The 20,193-nt window shown below is 46.3% G+C and overlaps 2 protein-coding genes across 7 annotated transcripts; one reads left to right on the forward strand and one right to left on the reverse strand.

Moving 5' to 3' along the window:
* Nucleotides 1-165: 165 nt before the first annotated feature.
* Nucleotides 166-16,860, reverse strand: LOC121200853 (WD repeat-containing protein 37-like). Of its 4 annotated transcripts, none has more exons than XM_041066387.1 (15): nucleotides 16,805-16,860; nucleotides 14,214-14,469; nucleotides 12,265-12,361; nucleotides 12,039-12,134; nucleotides 11,348-11,412; nucleotides 11,001-11,084; nucleotides 8,453-8,591; nucleotides 8,079-8,150; nucleotides 7,844-7,888; nucleotides 7,620-7,696; nucleotides 7,171-7,405; nucleotides 6,814-6,955; nucleotides 3,384-3,518; nucleotides 2,578-2,692; nucleotides 166-2,461 (listed from the first exon to the last, which is right to left on the reverse strand). In XM_041066387.1, exons 2-15 carry the CDS (start codon nucleotides 14,364-14,366, stop codon nucleotides 2,330-2,332), a joined length of 1,587 nt encoding a protein of 528 aa, XP_040922321.1. In that variant the 5' UTR covers nucleotides 14,367-14,469; nucleotides 16,805-16,860; the 3' UTR covers nucleotides 166-2,329. The 4 variants fall into 4 exon arrangements, with proteins under 4 accessions (XP_040922321.1, XP_040922322.1, XP_040922320.1 ...); XM_041066388.1 differs by lacking the exon at nucleotides 16,805-16,860 and adding an exon at nucleotides 16,263-16,528 and having other exon boundaries at nucleotides 14,214-14,470; XM_041066386.1 differs by lacking the exon at nucleotides 16,805-16,860 and adding an exon at nucleotides 16,256-16,528.
* Nucleotides 16,613-20,116, forward strand: idi1 (isopentenyl-diphosphate delta isomerase 1). Of its 3 annotated transcripts, none has more exons than XM_041066391.1 (7): nucleotides 16,613-16,740; nucleotides 17,161-17,318; nucleotides 18,011-18,183; nucleotides 18,280-18,372; nucleotides 18,480-18,610; nucleotides 18,723-18,827; nucleotides 18,963-20,116. In XM_041066391.1, the coding sequence occupies exons 2-7, from the start codon at nucleotides 17,164-17,166 to the stop codon at nucleotides 19,173-19,175; spliced, it is 870 nt and encodes a 289-aa protein (XP_040922325.1). In that variant the 5' UTR covers nucleotides 16,613-16,740; nucleotides 17,161-17,163; the 3' UTR covers nucleotides 19,176-20,116. The 3 variants fall into 3 exon arrangements, with proteins under 3 accessions (XP_040922325.1, XP_040922327.1, XP_040922326.1); XM_041066393.1 differs by having other exon boundaries at nucleotides 16,624-16,744; XM_041066392.1 differs by having other exon boundaries at nucleotides 16,626-16,740; nucleotides 17,089-17,318.
* Nucleotides 20,117-20,193: the final 77 nt, after the last annotated feature.

The raw sequence follows: 20,193 nt of genomic DNA on the forward strand, positions 1-20,193 counted from the left end.
CAGCTGCCATCTGTTTCCTTTAAGCCACAAGACTCTGCAGCAAAGAAAGTGTCTCATCAGCCGTCAGACAAAGGACTTTCACAACGATACCAATCATTTGCAGTGCAGAAAAGGTGCGAGGGGCTTGTGTTAATTCCGATGAAAAAGAGACACGAGGAGACTGGAAAAGGAAATCACACGTTTTTATTGGAAAGTGTCAGAGAGCACGTACCCATCACAATAAAGTATGCAAAGTAGCTCACATAATGAAGTCTGAGTTGAATACGATTCGCCACAATGAAGCGAAGCCTTTCCACGTTTTTTTTTTACTGCCTCAGTGCAGAACGCAGTAATTTAAGGTATCAATCCTAAATCACAGAGCCAGGACTCGTATGTGGGGGGTGTACGTCGGACTTTCCTTTCTACCTGCAGATTAAAATGACAGTGATACCAGTGGGCGCTGGATTGAGCTCCCTGAATGACACAGCAGTGAGAACCCTATCTGCTCTGTGCAGGGGGACACAATTAGTAATTTAACAAGCATTTGGAAAAGTGCATTGATGCTCAGATGGATAAGGCTCATGCACCGTTTTTTCAAAGCAATGGTAAGGCATTTCTATGAGTTCATTACATCTTTAGGTTCATGCTACTTCAAAAATCCATCCCGGCTCTATTGTTGGTAAGACGAGCAGCCAAGTGTCGCCTGAAGTCGACTTCTGGCTGAGTTACACAAACCGACGGTACGCACACTGAGCTACATCTACACCAGTCACACAAGTACAATGAGTCGTCTTATGGGATTTTACAGCACTGAAATAAGTTAAACGTCTGAAGATCGAAAACTACAGCATGTCTTCATGTTCGGGATATTGCACAAGTGTAAGAAGTAAAGAGTTTCGTGGATCCTGGTCGAGCTCAGCTCCAGAGAAGCTGCTGCGTGACCCTCAGACTCCACGTCCACTAATTTCACTCTGAGGACCAGAAACATCGAGGAGCTGCTTATTGCTTCTGTTTTCTTTTTTTCCCCTCACACACTGAAAAGCTTCATCTACAACAAAAGATGCAAAGAGGCCGAACGAGGCTGAGGGTTCAATGCGAAGTAAGAACACTGTAACTTGATACTGACGAGCACAGAAATGACCAGTAACCAACGAATTCACTGAGGGATCACGGACTACAGCAACGCGGGGCTGTGAGTTGGCAACGGGCTGAGGAGGATGGCTAACTGACACCACGCTAACATGGGGGCAGATTATGGACACCTACACCTACACCTGCACCATGAGCACGACGACATGATTATGTTGAGCACAGACCTGCAGAGGATTCGTGAGCTGTTTTCTGATTATTGCTTTGCTTTTGACACTTTGCGTCCTGACAGAAAAAAAAAAGGCAAAGTAGAGCAATACTTAAAAAAACCCATGAAATCCTACTGTAAACATGGAACAAGGCAGAGTTACAGCATCATACAGTAAGTCTGAAATATTAAACGTGGAGGCTGGCTGTGAACTCAAAGCATCAAAGGTAATAGGCAGACTCGAATCTCAGTGGGTGAAGACCCTCAGACAGGACAGCAGGTCCTGAATATGATATGTTTGTCACCATGAGAAGAAAAATTCCAAGTTTGACTAAAAGAAAAAAAAACGTTTCACAGAACCGCATCGCGTCCTCCAAGCTCCACCCCCAAAAGGTGCGAGACAGTAAATCCACTTAAACAAACAACAACCTGCGACGCAGGTCACTTCATCAGGCCACAACTCAATATACACATAACGTCTCTGGCTCATGTTCTACAAAACCGCTCTCACACAACTTTACAGGTCACGTCCAAACCGAGTTCATCCACATGCAGCACTAACTAAACAGCAGTGATGTGACTGTGCAGTCTTCAACAGAAAAGGCAGAGACGAACGGATCAGCCAAGCGTCACAATTCACAATCCATGCTAAATAAGTGAAGGGCTCGGGTACAGAAGAGCAGCTCTGTGGCCTCGTACACGCTCGCACTTTAAAATGTTGGACCCGTGTCAGTCTCTTTAACACCAGGACGACGTGTGCGCAGCCAAAGACGGGATCAGTTCATCGGGGGGAATAATGTGCTCGTATCGATCAGGGTTAATCGCTGCATCCTGGAAAACAACACTAACTGTGATAATGAAGGTGTGTTTCACTCCTTCCTGCTGTGAAACACATCACATTTCTCAGGGTGAACATTTTAATCATACCAGCATGTACGAGGGCCACAGATTACAGTGTTTGTTTGTACCAGACTGTATATACAGGGATAGATTCAGTCTCCTACTTAGTGAGTGCGTGTGTGTGTGCGTGTGTGTGTGTGTGTGTCAGTGGCATCACTTCTCCTGCAGCAGTGCGGGGATGTTGATGTTCCAGCCGATGGCCTGACGGTCGAAGCCGCAGGTGAACAGGTTGCACGACTGGTTCTCTTCATTCCAGGCTGTACAGCACACCATACGCCGGTGACCCTACACACACACACACACACACACAGGTTTAAAATGTTAGTTTGACCAGTGACTCACACACACCCTCACACACACTCACACACACACACACACACCGTCCCGTCAGCCTTCCTTACCATGCGGTTGCTGCGTGGGAGTCTGGCCAGCCTCACTCCGCTCATGTCAAACAGTCGGACCTGTCGATTGTCGTGCGGCAGAGCGATGATCCTCTGGTTGGCAGACACGCTTATCCTGAAACATCAGAACAGGTTGGCTTTGACTCAGGAGCAGACCTGGTTCGTCCTAACATCCCCTGCACACCTGCGCTCAGGCTGCTGAATGAAGTAATTCAGCAGTAGATTTACAGAAACATCTCAAGCACAAATTCACTTTGGCACATTTTCACTTTCTAGTTTGCACATGAAGCCGTGAGCATGCACAGCTGACATTAGCTGCCCCTGGAGTCTGCTTTCCCTGCAGGTGCTCAGGATAATTACTCACAACTGTGAATGAGAGAGCAAATGGGGAAACGAAAATATCCTCACGGAAGTCTCGTTTTGGGCTGGAAGCACTTTTCAGACCATTGAAAGGTCCTGAACTGAAGTCCCTGCAGGACAGAGGACGCTGGGGTCTGGCTGACCATGATCCCTGCGTGTCAACAGGGGCTTTAAACTCAGGAGAGCACCAACAATAACACTCTCTTTTATGAATGAGCTGAACGACTGTGACAGGTTGATCGGGGCAGATCACTGGGAATCATTTTTTGCTCCTGATCCTGATCAGCTCTTCTGATATTTCCATTTCATGAATTCTTCTCATGGCTTTAAATTTTTAATTTTAATTTAAATGTGCCTGAGAACAGAACATGTGTCACACGTGTTGTGTGTGTGTTCAGCAGTCTGGGTAAACACGTCATGTATTCTGCAGGTGTCCCATCACCTACCTGTTCACGGCTGAGTCCGTGCGGATGGTTGCTATGGGCGACCTCATGTTCTTCAAATCCCACACCTTGACGGTGCGGTCATCGCTGCCTGAAACCACGTTGTCGCCCACCGTGAACACTGCCGACGTCACCGTGCTGCAAAAGATGGACACACAAACCCAGAGGGACCAGCGGTTACACAAAGAGAACAGCACAGTGATCAGAAGTGTGTCGTATGTGGGAGGTTTACACTGATCTGAGAATTTTGTGTTTCAGTAAGAGGAGGAAAGTTTTTGGAGGGACAGACAGTGGACAGACAGACCACTGGTCCCACAGACGGACCAGTTATTACTCAGCCACCTGAAACGTGGCACGGTGATGCGTGAGGACACGTTATGGGACACGTCAGGTACAACATCAGAGAGCTAACACTGTGAACGTGATTCTCCTTTTGATAACATTACAAGGTGTCACCTTCCACTGGAGGAGAGAAACGCAGGCAGCATCACACCTGTGGTGTGTGGTGCAGCTGTCAGAACAACCTGATGGGTTAAATAATGAGCAGCGAATGTGTCTGAGCAGCAGATACACTGTGAAACACGGTTTCCGGTCTGCTCTACTCAGCTTACGCACATTTACACTGAAGCTGCGGCTGATTCTGTTCAAACACACAGATGATTGAAAATACAAAGGAAGCTACAGTTAGAACAAACAGACAACCATGTATCACACTCAGCTCACCGGGTAACAACCGACTCAGGCTGATGGACAGGTTACTGGTTAGCTTAAGCTGGATGGGATTTCTGATTCTTGATTAAGATGTGTGGTGCCCTCTCACACACACACACACCCCTAATTCAAGTTGACGTGGCATTAAGGGCTAATTAAGGGACTAAACTTTGTCCTGTTAGAGAGGCCGGGCTCAGGGAAGCTGCTGTATCGCTACAGGCACCTTCTGACACCGCAGGGTACAGCCCACCTGGGAATACAAGAGGTGGAGAGCGAGACCGAGAGTAAGACAGACAGGAGGTGTGTGAGGTGGGAGGTGTGTGGGGAGCGCAATCAGACAAGGTAATTGATTAAAAGGTTGATTAAGGTTAAAGGGTTTTTAGAATAGGTGGTGAGGAGGGAGGGGAGTCGTCAGTGTGACGATGTTAACGCCGTCTCTGCAGCGTCTCTGACAGCCAAGGTCAAGACTCTGGACTGGAGACTACGGGGGGTGGGAGAGAGGTGTGCAGAGGGGGATCATGGGACACGTCAGCAGTTGAGATGAACGTCTCCCGTGAAGCCCAAAGGCCCCTCTGCTCCGCACCTGAGCGACGAGGAACGACAGGAGGAAACATCCCAGCTCCGTCTGCTCCTCTGTAAAACGTTTTCAGGTAACCAGGTGTCACACCTGCAGCTTCAGCCTTTTTAATAAAAGAAATTTATTTCTTTGCGGTCAGACAGGAATATCTGCGCTATACTTCCTCATTAAACTAATCCTCTGCACCGGTTATTATTTCTTTACCTCTACCACACATAAATCTGCAAAGTAAACGGCAGTATTTGTTCTGGCGCTGTGGCTGTGATCCGTATCCTCCCTGCTAATGAGACTTTTAATGACTGATGTATACATCTATGAAATCTCACAGTGTAGTTACTGTAAATCACTGTGGATGAGAGCACAGAGCCCAACGCCGAGAAATGCAGAATGCACGCCGAGCACAGACGACGAAGAGTGTTATTCCACTGTGCTGCCGCAAAACTGACGGCGGCCGAGAACCTGCTAAGTGCTGCTGTGTTCCTCCAGAGACAGGATGTCAAATCTGCACACACACACACACACACACACACACACACACACCACAATCAAATGTCTCCAAAAGCCATCGATGGCTGGAGAGACAAACGTGACATGGCATCCTGTTTGTGAAGCAAGTACGCCGTCACTTCTCATTTGCTCTCAGCCATCTTGTTAGCGCACATGAAGTTGTCATTAGGCTGCAATTACAGTGGGGGGGGGGGGCAGGGGGGGTACAGACGGGGGTATGCTGCACTTTTAGCCGCCACGGTTCGCTGTCAGGGAGCGTTAGCTGGAGCTGCCAGTGAACACGGTGGAAACGAGGATGTCTCCCCTCTGGCTCTAAACCTCTCCTACCTGTTAAACCATTCACAGTCCCTGCTCTGCTGCTGCCACGGGGGGGGGGTGGGGGGGTGGGGGGGTTCATCGTTTATCATTAAGCCATATCAGAGATGCTGGGAAATTATCAAGAGACATGGATATTTCCAGCTCACCCTGAATTCAGAACTTCTCCCAGGTCATGTCATGGATTTTCTCAAACTTCAGAAATTCACAACTGAAAAAGTATTTGGATTAGAGCTGTAGGATTCAGTGAATTCAACAACAGAATCATCAGTATTCTTATTCTTATTAAAGTTCATAGAAGCCATTTTTTTAAAGCCAAACGTAAAATATTCACGTATAATTTTGACGTCTAGAAAATCCAACCCAAGAGCAGCATGACACTCTGTAACTGCTAAAACAAACTGACACTGAACAACATATTAATAAAACCACAAAGTCAGAACATATGACGACGTTATCTGCGGCTGGAGGAAACTGTGATGAGCAGTTGTTGCTGGGTGTTTTGATATTTTGTGGAACAACTGATTGATCCATAGTGAAAATAATCATTAGCTGCAGCCCTAAATGTAAAGCTCCTGACCAAAGTTTTCCCTTCAAGGCACATCAGTGGTCACTGGGGGAAGGAAACAAGGAAGGAGGGAAGGGAAGGAGGAGGGCCGTCGTTAACTGGGAAACACTGGTGCCTAATCTCATTACACCAATTGTCTATGGGAGAGAATTAAAGCGGGATCTGCAGGAATTATACATGTTGGGGTCGTACATAATGAGCTCTGTGTAATCCCCCCCACTTGCAATCAAGGGCTGCCAGAGAGTACCAGCCTGCCAGCACACACACATGTAGACATGCACGTAAACACACACACACACACACACACACACACATCTTACGCCTTTTAAAGAGCGCTGCCACTGAAAGCCACAGACGAGCCTGACAGTCGTCGTTTTGAAATGAGCGGCTGCAATTGAGTGTTAACAGCGAGCGAAGTGCCAAATTACACAGAGTGGAGGATTAACGCAGAAACGGACAGATAAATGAACAGGAGAGCGAGGGAGAGAGACGGAGGAAGGCAGAGGAGGAGAGAAGGACAAGCAAGGCGCCGGAGTGAGGAGAAGTGCTCAGTAATGAATGAGAGGCAAGTGGAGGATTTGGCTTAGAGCAGCAGGGTCTGTAAATTAATGTGAAAGGAGGAAGGTGCTGAAGAGATCCACAGAGCAGAGAGATGCTACAGCACCACCCTGTGGACAAAATGAAGACTGTACGCCATCGCACAAGAACAACACAAACTGTGTGTGTGTGTGTGTGTGTGTGAGAGAGAGACTCACTCAGTGTGTCCCTGGAAGACGTTAACAGAGTGGATGGACGGGTCTCTGAAGTCCCACAGCCTGAAGGTGGTGTCTCTGGACGAGGTGACCACCAGCCGCTGGGTGGGGTGGGTACAGCAGTGTGTCAGCTCCTGGTCGTGGCCTGCAAACACACACACACACAGACACAATAGTAACCCATATTCAACTCTTTGTGTGACACTTTTTAAACCTTTTTAAAGCCAGAAGATTTTAATTTTTGGGGAAAATCCTCGTCACCACTCTGATCTCTTTCCAAAACATCAACAATATGAACATAAATAATTAAAACATAAACATATCGCACTATGAGTTAGTATCGGCTCGTTGCTCATTTACCTGTGAGTGTGTGAACCAGTTCAGACGTCTCCACCTCGTACAGGTTGGCGGCACGATCCCAGGAAGCTGTCACCACTTGTCGGCCTCCGACCAACCAGTCAGCTGCAATCACTACGCCCTGGTGGCTCTTCAGCGTTGCTGTGGCGACCCGGACGGTGGGGACCTCGCACGGGCCCTCGCCATCCACCTCGCCTTCCTCTCTGTCTGACGAGTCCTGGTCGTCATCACACAGAGCCTGTGGAAGGACACACGCGGTCCAGTCAGTGCACACGGATCAGAGCACCAGTGAGAGCTGTGACCTTCAGGCTTGGTTGATAAACCGTGGAGAGTAAAGTGACCTGTTTGCATCTGTTCTTAATATTCACCTTCATCCTGACAGAAATACACCTATCAAAATTCCATGACTTTCCAGGATTTTCCCTGGACGAGGACGGTACGAAGCTACTCACACTGACATCTGGTGGTGGCTGTGGGGCAGGAAGCTGAACCATGTAGCGCCAGATGTGAGCCGTCTGGTCCCCGGAGGCTGAGCAAACATAAGCACGCGTCAACAAACACTGAACGAGGCAGGAGACGCACGGCCAAACAGTCACGAAGGGAAGCGGCGTGTTGACGCAAACACTAAAACGCAGCCAAGTCAACAAAACAAACACACATGCACTCAGATACGAACCTGTGAGGGCCATCTGCTCCGTGGGGTGGAACTTGATGGAGTTGACTGTGGGCGAATGATGAGACATGTACACGTGTTACTTCAAGTATTCCTGTCATCTAACAAGCCATGTTGACACCATGTAGTAACCCACAGCATGTGTTTGAGACATGAACCGACTGTGCTGTACAACAACAGGAGATAAGACACAACAGTACTTGCTACAGATTCTGTATCCAGTTAAATTTCTATTTACCTGATCCTGCATGACCAGCATACCTCAGCAGACACTTCCCAGTCTCGATGCTCCACAGCAGGGCTGAGTGGTCTGTGGGGAGAGCAGGGCGGACAGCATGACGCCTTTCACATTTTTCACACTGGTCAGCTGATGATTTAATGTTGTAATGTGCCATTTTGACACGGCGGGGCAACCAGAAACAAACTGAGCAGCTTATTCACAGCAAAAAAAAACAGACAGAGCTACGGCTTTTTCAATGATGGAAATAAATTATGATATAATGATGTAAATATCACGTGCAGCACCTTTAGTCTAACTATTCTTACTGAAAACCACTAAGCAGCATGTTGGCTGTGTAAAAAAAAAACATTCAGTGAAGTGATTTGTTGTACCTGCAGAGGCAGTTCCCAGGACCACTGGCTGAGTTCGGGTGACGCTGAGGTCCCAGATCCCGTCCCGGTGGCCCACGTACTCCTTAAGCAGCTGGCACAAAGCCCGGGACCCTGTGGTGGCTTTGAAACTGGACACAATCTGAGGGGGGGGGGGGCGTGACAGAGAGAAAAAACACAAGAGAGAGGCCTGAGCACTGATCCTGGTTCTGAGCCAAAGAAGTGTTGTTCAAATTGGAGGCCAAGCAGAATGACAGTAAATCCAGGTGCACCAATACCAAGCTTTCAGAACTGACAGGAAACTGATCGGTTACTTTGACAAACTGCGACGATACAGACACCAGCATGTGCACGGCTTAACTTACATGGTCTGATGTGGCACAGTTACAGAAACGAGAGAATCAGCCGGCTGATATACAGATACCGTAGAGCAGAAGACTTTAGAGCAGCTTGTTACTGTTGCTCTCTGACAAACACATTAACAGATAAGCCACAGTTTGGTGTGTTAGACCCAGGACCTGTATCACAGAGTGGGATGTGCAGGTTAGCCACCTTCTTTGAGCTTAACTCTCAGGGTTAAACCTGCTCCACAGCAGGTTAACTTCAGAGAGTTATTATTCCTACGGGATCCTGACTGGGACAAAATGTCCAAAATAAAGTGAGAGGTAATAAAAAGCAATAGAGACATTTTTTATTGATCAGTAGAATCATTGTGCTGTGTCAGAGACAGAGGAAACACTTTACTCTGGGGCTGAAACAGATAGTTCACCACAGACTAATGAACTGCACTTACAGCTGCACACTCTTTTACTTCATTGTAAATGCGACATGTGGGCTTTATCAGCCGTTTGTTCTGCTGTGGCAGTGGACAGAGTCACCTTTTCATCACCTGTTCATAACCATCTGTTCACCAAATGAACGCATGAAAGGATAATTCATGTTTTCTGCTCCATAGTGACAGTTTGGTAATTCTTTTGTCCGTATTTACTCTGGGTTAGGAACATGCATTTACAGCTGTAGGTTTAGACCTAACAGTTTGTTCCTTGTGTCTCTTCAGCTTCGTATTCCATTCTCCTTGAGTCATTTCAGTTTATGTTTAACCTGCTGTAAACGGCTCAGGTGTTAAGCTCAGAGAAGGCAGGTAAACCAAAGAGAGCCAGACTAGGCTGAGCCTGCTCTGTGATACAGGCCTGTAGAGGGGGAGCCTGCAAAAGCCAAGTGTCCGTACATCCTGCAAACGAGTAACTGTTTTCACATAAGAGCGTGTCTCTGCAAAAGGTTTCTGGTCTCAAATTGCACCGGAGTGCGTGTCACTGGGGTATTAATATCAGGACTGCTCATACGCCAGTCCAAGTACCAGCAGGTGGACCGGTACTGTGCACTTCTACAAGTGGTGCACCTCTAAGATAAGATCATCCAGTGGTCTGTTTACACAAGGCCGGCGCTCGCTGCAGGCCTCCAGATGAACAAGCCGAAGGGGAAGATTCACCTGTCAGAGAGCGGTCACTACCTGCACTGGACATGCTGCTGCAAGCAGGCGGCTGACCACAGCAATGAAGCTCAGATCACTGGTAGTCATTAGACGCAGCAGCGAAGCATCTGGTTCGCGTGTGTCAGACTGTGTTAATGCACGCTCTCATTCTGTCCGTTACACTTCAATACAGTCGCTTCTGTCTGCTGTCATTAGAGCACAATGAGCGGTGAGCCACAGGAAGAAGAAGAAGAAGAAGAGCCCAGAGTCAAGCTAAACCCAACCAGTAAACTGAGGATGTAGTTAGTGCAGATCATTAGTTTCCCTATGTGGTAACAAAATTAGTGTTTGGTCATGTTTCTTAGGCAGCTGAGAGGTTAGCTGTATATTACAGAGCAAACTAGTTCTGTCAGGAGGTTAATCTAAGAAGTCCTCCCTTGATCCCATGTATCCTCTTTTTCTACCTTTCAAATCAGAAGAGGATTGTGTCCCACTCTTCATCTAGCTCAGACTTTGGCTGCATTAAGATGTTTCTTTGCTTTGAGAAAGGCAACGAGAGATTGGAAGACGAGACAAGGCCGTGTGAGAGAAGACCTGTTGGAGAGCTATATCTCACTCAGGAAAACCTTTTTAATGTTGGCATTTATTCAGTTTAAGGAGAACTGGAGTTATTCTTCTCCTTTTTCAAACTTACAGTACAAATAAGATGGAGGACCGAATTGACTAGAACATCACTAAAGAATTATGCTTTAAGGAAGACTGAAACCTGTCTAATGTCTAATGATGTGGAAAAAAACATCTGTTATTTCATAATGATTCAGGTTTGACTCTTCTGATAGCAGACTCAGTGTAATGAGTACGTTAACGAATCAGACGCTTTCTAAAGTGTATTCCTTTAAGAAACTGAACAAACATGTTTTCTACATGTAAAAAAAAAAAGCAGCCGTTCAAATGACCTCTGTCAGGGTACAGAGCAGAGAAGAGATGAGGAGTCAAGGTCAGACTTTAGTTGAAAAGAGACTCGCCCCACAGCTGTTCCCCCACAATGCTTAGTGACAAACAGAGCATTCAGGAAGTTACCCATGAATCTCCGCCCCACAACTCCCATGTGGCCACACTGAAGTTGCGAGGTCCACCTATTTTGCCGTGGAGAGTGTACGAGCTCTACATCGGCAAGAGATTAAGGGAGATGTTATTTTGTGATAAACGCTGAAGGTCACACAGAGTTTCATTAACCCCTGTAAGTCCCAACATCTTCATATTAATCCATCATTACTTCAAAAACAAGGAGTTTAACGACATTAACTTCTGATCACAGTTTAACCTTCCCCTCACTGATCGTGTGACAGATCACCCCGGACCTGAACCCCAGCCGCTCAGATGGCAGGGGGCTCTACAGCACGGGTTAACGCCGCTGGGACACGTACCTTGCTGGTAGAGGCTTTGTAGGTCGTCTTCAGCTTCTGTGACAGCTGACTGGTGCTGTGGCTGGCTGTGTGACGGACAGACAAACAACAGTGGACGATTGGTCGGTTTCACTGCTGCAGTAACAACCTTATAACACAGTGTCACACACATCAACAATACAAATTCTTGTTGTGTTTCCGGCAGGGATGGAGTTCATGGTGTCATTTACTTCCACAGGGTGGGGTGGGGTGGGATATATGGGATAGGGTGGGGTGGGATAGGGTGGGGTGGGATAGGGTAGGGTGGGGTGGGGTGGGATAGGGTTAAACCAGACCAGTTAAACCAGACTCATTTCAGCAGATCAGGCTTATTGTCAGGAAAGTCTTTTTCATGAAGGAGATTTAAATAAGTCTGACCTAGGTTACCCACAGAAACATACCCCTCCACACTAAACTGGTCAGGCTAGTTCTCAGGTTCAGTTTCATGAGGTCTTAACCAGTCCTACAGTTAACCTGTCAGACCAAGACACGCTCCAGTTTACTGCTGCTCTATGAACACGAGTCTGTTTGTGGTGAAAGTCAGGTTCATCACATTTCGCCTGGCTGCAGTGACTGTGTACCTGTAATCTGAGCTCAACACCTTAAACACGCTGCAGCTGCATTTGTTAAATTTATATAGAAGGAAAACAAAAAGCATTAAAGAATATTGTACCTTTAGCTTTCAGGGCTCCCTTGGTGGGGTCTCCTCCCTCAATAGTCTGTCCATCTCCGGTCAGACGCTCATTCAGGGAGTCAATTTCCCTGCGTACTGTAATGTTAGCACAGGGACAAGGCAGGAGAAAGAACCTGGTTAGTCAGACAGCACCTGAAGATCAATACAGTCTGAGGTAAAAAAAAAAAAAATCTAAATCTTCCTCATTCCTCAGTCAGTTACTCACATTCAAGGTTTTCGATGTACAGATTTTCAAACTCGCGCTCAATTTGGCCAAAAAGGTCAAGAAGGTTGTTCCGTAAGGAGAGGGGCAGCTTGGAGTCCTGCACGGACAGAAACAAAAAAAAAAGGGCAAACATTTTATAAACCTGGGAGGAAACTGTAACATAGACCTAAAAAAAATACTGCCATGTTGTTGTGGGAAAAATTAACATGTTCAAACCTGAAAATGCTGTTGTCTTGAAAGAAAACTGTTCCAGTGACAAAGCACTTAAATAAAAAAGAAACCCACGTAAACCTCTCGTCAACCGCAGCCTGTATATTTACCTGATTTGATCCAAATGCACTTGAGTGAATACTCAGCTACATTTTAGGCTACAGAGCTACAACCTACTAACAACTAACTACACACCAGCCGGGGTCCAACCCGTCAGACTCTACAGCGCAGCTGACTTACCTCCATGGTGAACTCCTAGAAGGACCCTGCTATCAGGTGACCATCGGTCAACGGCAGACTAGCATGCAAAGAGACGTAAAGGCTGCCGTGAAAACAATGGACTCAAAAGGCTGCATCTGACAGTTCAGCCTGAGAGCTGCCTCTTATTCCTGCAGCCACGTGAAAGACGAGAAAACCAAATACTCAAACGTCACGTTTTCTTCTGGCACACGTTCAAACCAACAGTGACGCTAACAGCCTGATCAGTCAGTGCCACATGTCAACACATTTGTTTAAAAAAAAAAAAAAAAAGTCAATTAGCAAACAACAGGCAGCCCTTAGGAATTCAAAGCTGCTTAGTTGTGGCCCTAAAACCAGCAGCATACTCGGCCTAATGATGAAGAAAATGCATTCTGTGTGTTATACATGGGTTTGTAAAGCTGGAACTTGTGCTGTGGGGGGTAAACTAGGTACATAAACAGAGCCAGCATGCCTTGGCAATAGAGAGAAAGGCCTGGTGAAAAGGCTAATCAGACCTGGACAAGCAGCCCATATTAAAACTTGATGAGACAACGAGCCAGTGCAAGCTGAGCTCCAGTTTTAGAGGCTGATAATTCAAGGACATGGTCGAGCAGAGAAAGTAAACACTGAACGGCTCTCATGAGCTGGTGAATGCTGACAAAAACCAAGCATCGCATTCATCTGAACCACACATGCTTTTCAGAAAATCAGCTGCTTAAAACCAAACAGTTCCGTCTTTCTTTTGTGAATCTCCCAGGACAGAAAATCCTGATGACACAATCTAAAACACTTGGCCGTCAGTCACAAACCCCTCACGGAGCTTATCTGAGAGATGACTATCAATAAACCAGCTCCCAGGAGTTAACCACCACGTTCTTGATCAAACAGAAACAGTTTTTATTATCTCAGCAGAGAAGAGGCCTGACAGTTTGCATCAGGAAATGCCAGCTCATCATAACACATACAGCCTTCCCTTTCTGGAAGGAATAAATCAACTGTAGCTCCAGTTTAAATGTTTGGAGATAGTTAATCACTAACCTGGTGGCACCTGTTTAAAAAGTCACAGCAGATTCCTTTGTTCTAACACAGAATCAGTAACCAACATGTACATCCACACCAGGAAAGTTTCATCCCTGCGGCTTCCTAAAATCTCTAAAACATACTGTAGCATTCAATCTGTGGATGTTGTAACGCCAGCTCAAAAATAAAAGCAATGTGGCTCAACCGGCTGGTACTGTACTGTCAAGACAAAAAAAAAAAAAAAAAAAGAGCAGCCTCACAGGACAACTGAATGACAATCAAAATGCTAATTAACAAAGGATAAACTTAGACAGATACACAGCAAAGTCATAGCTACAACATATGTCGTTACACATCTTATAAACTGCTTTTTTTTTTTTTTTTACAAAAACACTTCTCTGCAGATGTCAGAGCCTGTGTGTGTGTGTGTGAGAGAGAGAGAGAGAGGAAAGGCATGTGTGTCTATGCATGTCCCTCACCTGTCCCTCCAGCATGTCTCCTCTCTGGATGCCCGGTGGCCTCTCCTCTGTGCTGTTCGTGCGCCGGATTGACAAACTGTGAGCCTTACGTTTCTGCTTGGGGTGACGACCGGCTGAAGCAGAGCCGCTGCTGCTTCCGCCCTCCACAGGCATCCCTCCTACCTGCTGGGTGGCCCTGCCCCCTGCTCACGTCCTACCTGAGAAGCAGGTAAACAAAGGCCGCTGGTTGGCTGGTGGGTGGGTTATCACCACCTAGCTGCAGGTAAAAAGGAAGTCAAGTTCAGGAACTGCTCAGTGTGAAGGGTAACTTCCCACAGAGAGCTGCAACAACATGCAGTTAGGACTGCAAGTACTTGGACAGCTACACACTTTTTGTTCTTCAGGCTCTGTGTTTCAGCACATTCAGTGTGGGGTCAGTCAGGCCTCAGCTTTAATTTGAGCAGGTTTACATCAGTATAGAAAACACTGACTGGGAAATACAGCCATTTAAACACACTGTAAAAATTGTAGGTGTAAAAAAGTAATTGGACACTTGGCTCCTAAACTTTTCCTGAGCATCCGTGTGTCATTTCTAGTCAAGAACAATCTGCAGGATGTAGGTGGACAAGTTTTCTTGACTTGAACCTCAGAGCTCACAAAAACATCTGGAGAGAAACTGGTTGAGTTCTGGAACAAAGTCCTATGGGTTGATGAAACAGAAATCAGCCTCTGTCAAAATGATGGGAAGAGGAAAGAGTGGAGGAAAACGGGAACAGCTCAGGACCCAAAGCCTCCACCTCATCTGTCAAACATGGTGCTGGTTCTGTTCTGGCCTGGACATGTATGGACACTGACATTTACTGATAATTCACTGCTGATGGAAGCAGCAGGGTGAGGGCAGAGGTCACAGAAACCACAGAGCTTTTCAGGGTCAAGAGGTGGAATATCCTCGACTGTCCGAGTCAGTCACCTGTTCTCAGTCTGACTGATCTCAGTCCACCTGCTGGAGACCACAATAAAGGCAGAGAGACCCCACAACAACCAGACCTGCAGGAGGCTGCAGTGAAGGTCTGGGACAGCATCACCAGGGAAGATACAGAGAGTCTGCTGATGTTTGTGAGTCCAGGACTTCAGACCATCACTGACTGCAAAGGACTTTACACTAATAAATATTGAATATGATGACTTTATTTGATTTCATATCTGTTCAGTTACTCCTGAACTCCTAAACTTTGGGCACAATGTGTTTAAAGGGCTGTATCTCTCACACAGGTCTGACACTTGACACTTTAATGTAGCATCCATTTTATTTTATCCATTTTATCTCAGACTGAATGTGCTGAATCTCAAGAACAAACGTGTGCAAATACTTTTGGCCCTGACTCTAATTCCAAACTCCGTGCAAAAATCCAGCAATTTAATGCTGCTTTACAATCAAAAATGCACTTAGTAGAATGTGACCTAAGACCTTCTATTTAAAAATAAATACATAAAGTACAGGACTGTGTTTAATGTAGTGATCCACAATGCACATTCTCAATGAAAACACTGTTCGAGGTCATTCTCTTTACGGAACACCACTCACTGTAGCTGGAAGATGACTGCGGAAGTGACACGTACAACTACTGAGAAATTAAACGTTTTTCCCGAATAAATCAGAGTTTCTTGGTAAATTGCATCCCATCCGAATTTGATATTGGCAGCCGGGGAAGACTCACAGACCTTAAGTCATCGGCTATAATATACCTACGTTTGCCAACAGGCATTACGACTTTAACATGCTAGCAAGAGGGCGACGCGTTTTCTGACTATGCGGCGTCTTGCTACAGTTAATGGAGGCTAAGTGTGGCAATTAACGATGTAAGCAGCGGGACAAAGCTAGAAAAATGCACAAAGCAAGTACAAGCAAAATATTGAAGGTGTAAGTGTGACATGCGCCAGAACACAGTAATTTATTTCACACTGGGCCCAGTAAATGACCTTAGCACAGCAGCGTTAACTACTATTAGCTGCTTGCTTTCATGACTTGTGACCCAGCAGCTTTCATGAGCACCGACACTCACCGCTGTCACTGCCTCTCTTTCACACTCGTCCAGCATGGAGGTCTGAAAACTGGGCTAACTCCATGCTAGCACGGCTAGCTGCCACATATCACCGTCACTGCGGCGTCTAACGTGTAAACATCACCGAGCAGGTGGCGGTGGCCTTCCTAACTCGACCTGAAGTGTGTACACCTGCTAATAGCTAATCTTCGACATGCTAGCAACGCGTGACTTCGACAGCTTGACAACTACGAAAATTTTAATCCAGAATTTTTCAACACATCTGCGTATTTTATCTCAAATCACGTGGTTTGTGTTTTCTGTTTTCGGGCCAATGGGCTGTCACGCCGCCGCTGAGGCTACCAATGAAAAACAGTGACGTTAGAAGCAGGGAGTGGAAGCTAGGTCGTCCGACTACAGTCCTGAGCTCTAAAATGTCGCGGTAAACAAACGCAGAATACGTTAAAGAGACGCGGTTCATCCAGCGGAGACAGGAGAGTGTGTGTGTAAGTAAGTGTTCGTGTTGTCGGTTTGTCTGTAGGTTGTGTGTGTGTGGCAGACAGTTCATACTTATGTCCAGCTGTCAGAGGTCTGGGTGGCGCGAGCTGTGCTGTGGTCTGATGGCGTGTTCAGATTAAAACCCGGAGCGGACTCTACTGGACCGGGACTGCAACATCCTCATGAGTGTGCTTTGTCGAAGTGCAGTTCTCAAACTGTACATTACTTGCTTTAGCTTCGAAGCTTTTAAAACAAAATATTAGAATAACCTATTGATCAATAACCAACTGTTATGTTACTAAAGATTAAGGTTATGGGAGCTGTGGTTCCTGTTCATCCTCTTCCGATCCTCACAGGGTGAACTCCCCGCCGGTTTTTACCGACACCCTGAGCCTCAGTCTGTATGATTGGTTTTCTGTTCCCGTCAGGCGATGGTGTGGGCTGTGTGGGCGGTGCTTCGAAGGGTGACTTGCGAGGGAGCCGCAGCTCTGAAAGCAAACGTACCTGGAGCCGGGAGAGCAGCAGCATCACGGTGGAGCAGACCTGTCCGCTCACCTGTCACCTCCTGCCGCAGAGCTTTATCCAGGTAAGGCCGGGCTCGGGTGGCTTCTGAAGTCATGGTTTGAGGTTAAAGACAGGAAAGGCCCTGATAAGCCTGTTGGCCCTAAGCTGGGTGACTGACTGTGCTATTGATAGATGAGCTTACTGCAGCAGCTCAGATCCTGAGTGTGCTCTCTTCATTTCGCCTTTCACCTGTTAAACTTGGAGACTGTGGCATCAGCTGGAAAAATAACTGAACAGCTGTCGAATAACCGATCAGCAGTAGTTCAGCATCATTTTGATATTGGGTTGTTTATGTCGTTCATGAAGTGAAAACACTAAACACTGACAGGTTCCAGCTTCTCACAGGAGTCTGATGGCTGCTCTCTTTAATCCACTGTGCACAAATATCTTTGGCTTTTTGACTCATGGTCAAAATCAGAAATTTGAAACGCCTTCTTTGGCCCTGTCATCTTTTACCTGTAACACATGAATAAAAAAACAACAACAAATTATTCAGATATGTAAAAGCAGTGCAGACATGATCAAGAGTGAGAAAAATGGTCTGTGAAGGTAGAAGATGTGTTCGAGTTAATAAAATTTACCCAACTTTAACATGAAAGTTCATTCTTTAACTTGGGGCTAAAAAAAAAACAAAAACAGCTCATGTTCTGGTCTGAATACACCCTGAACTGTCGGTACTGTTGTCTTCCTGCTCCTGGTGGCGGTGCCCTGCAGCGAGGTGAGACACCTACAGACTACAGTCAGAATGCCAGAAATAACCACAGATCACCTGGACGAGAAGCAGGTGCAGCTGCTGTCTGAAATGTGCATCCTGATCGATGAGAACGACCACAGGATCGGAGCCGACACCAAGAAAAACTGCCACCTCAACTCCAACATCGACAAAGGTGTCTGTCTAACACACACACACACACACACACCTGTGGTACGTACCTTTTTTCCCCGTTTCAGATTTGTGGTGAAGCTTCTTTGTCTCCCCACAGGTTTACTGCACAGAGCTTTCAGCGTCTTCATTTTCAACAGCGAAGAGAAGCTGCTCTTACAACAGCGGTCTGACGCCAAAATCACTTTCCCAGGTCAGCAGCACACCATCACACCTCCCAGTCTGACCCCTGTAACCAGTCCCAGCATGAGAAGGCAACGTGTTTAACCACCTCCTCTGTGTGTGTGTGTGTGTGTGTAGGCTGTTTCACAAACACATGCTGCAGTCATCCTTTACACACAGACAGTGAGCTGGAGGAGAGGGATGCTATAGGAGTGAGGAGAGCTGCTCAGAGAAGACTCGAAGCTGAACTGGGTATCCCCACAGAACAGGTAACATACTGTGTGTGTGTGTGTGTGTGTGTGTGTGTGTGTGTGTGTGCACGCACCTGCCTTCTGCATTGATTGGATTACTGAGGACTGTGGTGAACCTTTGCTTGCTCAGGTGACACCAGATGAAATGACATATCTAACAAGAATCCACTACAAGGCCCAGTCAGACGGAGTCTGGGGGGAACATGAGATCGACTACATCCTCTTCATGCAGAAGGTAGAACAGCGGGTCTCACACTTCACAGCATATCTGCTGACAAAGCCACATCAATATTAACTATTAAAGCTCATTTTCAGACTGTGCATCGTGTACGTGCCCTGACATACTTTTTTTGTTTTGGTCTCTCTGGAGGATGTGGATTTGAGTCCAGACCCCAATGAGATCAAAAGCCACTGTTACGTGAGCAAGGAGGAGCTGAAGGAGATGTTAGAGAAGGCCAAGCGCAAGGAGCTGGAGATCACCCCCTGGTTCAGCCTTATCGCAGACACTTTCCTCTTCAAGTGGTGGGACAACCTGCAGAACCTCAAACAGTTCATGGACCACAACAACATCCACCGCATGTAACCACCACCAGGGTCAGGCTCGGCCTCCAGTCCTTTCAGACCTTCGGTTGTCAGAGTACTTGCCTGACATCCAAGCACAGCCAGCTGAGCTGCTGGAGACCCGGAACCTGCACACGTTGTCGGGGTAGAAGCATATGTAGGATTTCTACACCAGAGGAAGAAGCAGAGAATGTTTTAGTCAGTTAAAAGTCAGAGGTGACGTGGTTCACAGTAGGTTTGTAGCTCTGAGGTTCACACATCATCAACATGAGAGGTGATCAGAGTCTTTGGCAATGAAGCACATCAGGTAACGAGTCCTGACGAGCTGCACGTTGGATTCACAGACCGAACACAAGAAATCTAACATTTTAATTAACCACAGAAAATGAAGAGAAAAGCATGTTTTTATATAAAAACTTAAAGTGCCTCAGTATAGGTCTGTAGGCTGAGGTCAACAGTCTCACATTAACCCCTGTCACTGTGTTCTGCTGACAGTTATATCAGTGAACAAGCTGCATCTTTGTGCTCTTTTACACAATAAAGTATTTGCTTGTGGTCATTGGTTAGCAGACGGCTGTAGTTGCTTTGTGTGACTGGAACTATTCATGAGATGTCTGCAGTGTTTTTCACTAAATACCCAAAAAGTTTTCTTTTACTAAATCAGCAAAGTCTGTCACAGCCTTTTAAAGCGGGAAAAGCTTTCAGCTGCATCACTGCATGTTATCATGAATAAGCGTTTATCATCTGACTGCTCACAGAAATGCTTTAAAGGTGTTAAATAAGCATTGAGTTTGGTTTGTACTGAGTGAGAGGTGCTTTATTTGGAAGCTTGATGCACGTTTTGGACGTTAAGGCACATTCTCCATTTCTGCTCAGCACTAAGCACAACATGATACGTGATTTATAGATTTCATGGTATAATCATTAAAAAAAAACAGCAATTAACCAATCACAATGGAAACAGACAAACCTGCAGTTAAGATGCATAAATTTCAATAAACTCTACTGAATCTACATCTACAGATGAGCATGTTTAATAC

The sequence above is a fragment of the Toxotes jaculatrix genome, chromosome 20 (assembly GCF_017976425.1).
Source record: "Toxotes jaculatrix isolate fToxJac2 chromosome 20, fToxJac2.pri, whole genome shotgun sequence".
NCBI classification, from domain to species: domain Eukaryota; kingdom Metazoa; phylum Chordata; class Actinopteri; family Toxotidae; genus Toxotes; species Toxotes jaculatrix.